This window comes from Egretta garzetta, unplaced genomic scaffold, assembly GCF_000687185.1.
Source record: "Egretta garzetta isolate BGI_Z169 unplaced genomic scaffold, ASM68718v1 scaffold359, whole genome shotgun sequence".
Taxonomy (NCBI): domain Eukaryota; kingdom Metazoa; phylum Chordata; class Aves; order Pelecaniformes; family Ardeidae; genus Egretta; species Egretta garzetta.
The window spans coordinates 88729-90615 of NW_009260795.1; the positions used below are offsets into that span (position 1 = coordinate 88729).

Below are 1887 nucleotides of genomic sequence, written 5' to 3' on the forward strand. Positions count from 1 at the left end.
ACCCCCCCGCAGCGGAACCGAGACCGTCAGCTTTAGCCGCATCCCAGCCCCAGGAGTAACCCTCCCCCGGGGTCCCCAGATATCTGCCTGGGCTGGCTTTGAACCCGGAGGCAGGCTCTGAGAACAACTAAGGCTTCAGTTTGAGCCAGGGATGAAGGATGGTGAGGATGGAGAGGATGGAGGAGGTGAGGCCGCACAGCCCCACGAAGCCCGGGTTGGTTTTGTACAGCCCCAGCTTGTCCAGAGGGATAAAAAGGTCGCAGGCGTTTTTCACCACGTCCAGCAGCAGAGGAGGGTTGTTTCGAAGGACGTGGATCAGAAGCCGGAGCTGGATCTGCAACCTCAGCCCCAGCTGCTGGAGCCCGTTGTCAGCCCGAAGCCGGTGCCCGTTCTCGCTGCCTTTCCCTCGCTTCCCGCCCGCCTCACGCTCCATCAGGATCTGGATCTCGTAGGCGTCCCGGCTCAGGTTCACGACAAGGGCAAAGAGATAATACCTGAAAAAGAAGGGAGAGGGATGGGGTGGGGAGGGCAGAGAGAGCAGGCAAACGGCGCTGGGGCGTGCAGGCTGTGGCGCCGGGAGCCTCCCGCTGTTTCCCTGCCAGCTGCAAAAATAAAACGCCTGTGGGGAGGAAGAATCGACGTTCTACTGGCAGCTGGGGGGCTGAGCTCGACAGCTCCCACACGGCTGCTCCCTGCTGTCGGTGTGGAGATGGAAAGGAGAGGAAAAGCCCCCCCCCACAGCACTGGGGGGGATCTGACCCCTTCACCTACCACTACAGGACAGTGGGCACGGGGGACACCCTGGGGGAGCAAAGGAGGGGTAGAAACCCACTCAGCCCAGGGGAAGCCCAGTCCCATTGGGCTGAGGACACCCTCACCTGAAGGACCGCTGGCTCCACTTCTCCTGGTCCACGCTGGGGACGAGCCCCGCCTTCCCCGCCCAGAGGACGTTGTCGCAGGCGAAGTACATGGCCCTGTTCAGGTGGCTGAGGGTGACGCAGAACCGCAGCACCATGTCCGATAGGTGGATGGCCCGTTTCGCCGCCTCCAGCGCCTCGGCCGAGCTTCCCAGGCGCAGCACTGCAGGGTGGACAGACAGACAGCCGGTCATGATGTGCAGAAACAGACTCCACAATCTGTAAGACTGTAAAGTAGGGATGTTTATTCAGCGCTGGGCAGCACGGGGGGCAGTCCCACCAAAGTCGTGCGCACCTCCACGCGGCAGCTTGCCCTGTTTATAGGTAGCAAAGTGTTACATAGACATGAAGTTTCCCAATACGCCTATACATATGCATAACCGGTCCCCACTTCGTAGTAAAATTAGTTCCAAGAGCTCATTTCCATAAGTCCCTCCTGACTGCGCTTGCTCAGTGCCTCCTTGTGGTGGTCGTCGGGCAGGGGGGTGGTGGGGATGAAGGCTGATGGCTCCTCTTCGTCACCGCCAGTAACCCCTTGTTCTTGCGCAGACTCAGTTGCTCCTTGGCTCTTGCCCCCACTGCAGGGTTGGTTTAAGCCAGTTCGTAAGGCAAATTTCTGGTTCTTATCAAGAACTGTCCTTCGTAAGGAGCCACGTATCTTCCAGTGTCAGTTCACGCAAGAGTTAGCAAAACATTCGAGCGCTATCTATCAATTTGATTCTCTGGGCTACAGGCAGGCATTCTTTATTCACGGCGCCGGATGCGCGGGGGATCACTCCACCTAACGTGCAATACCTAGCACCTGTTTCAATCAGGTTATATAAAACAAATACATACATATTCATTACATTCATACATAATCAATCACAGAATCACAGAATAGCAAGGGTTGGAAGGGCCCTCGGGAGCTCACCCAGTCCCACCCCCCTGCTCAAGCAGGTTCTCCTAGAGCACGTTACACAGGACAGCG

At 57.8% G+C, this 1887-nt stretch overlaps 2 protein-coding genes across 2 annotated transcripts in view; one reads left to right on the forward strand and one right to left on the reverse strand.

Annotated features, from left to right (window-relative positions):
- Positions 1-109: 109 nt before the first annotated feature.
- Positions 110-1316, reverse strand: PEX11B (peroxisomal biogenesis factor 11 beta). Its single transcript, XM_035902119.1, has 3 exons — positions 1213-1316; positions 879-1080; positions 110-494 (listed from the first exon to the last, which is right to left on the reverse strand). Exons 2-3 carry the CDS (start codon positions 1013-1015, stop codon positions 128-130), a joined length of 504 nt encoding a protein of 167 aa, XP_035758012.1. The 5' UTR covers positions 1016-1080; positions 1213-1316; the 3' UTR covers positions 110-127.
- Positions 152-1887, forward strand: part of RBM8A (RNA binding motif protein 8A) — a 21149-nt gene continuing 19413 nt past the window's right edge. The window contains exon 1 of the mRNA XM_035902120.1: positions 152-161. Within this exon, the coding sequence (XP_035758013.1) occupies positions 152-161 (10 nt within the window). The remainder of the gene's footprint in view (positions 162-1887) is intronic.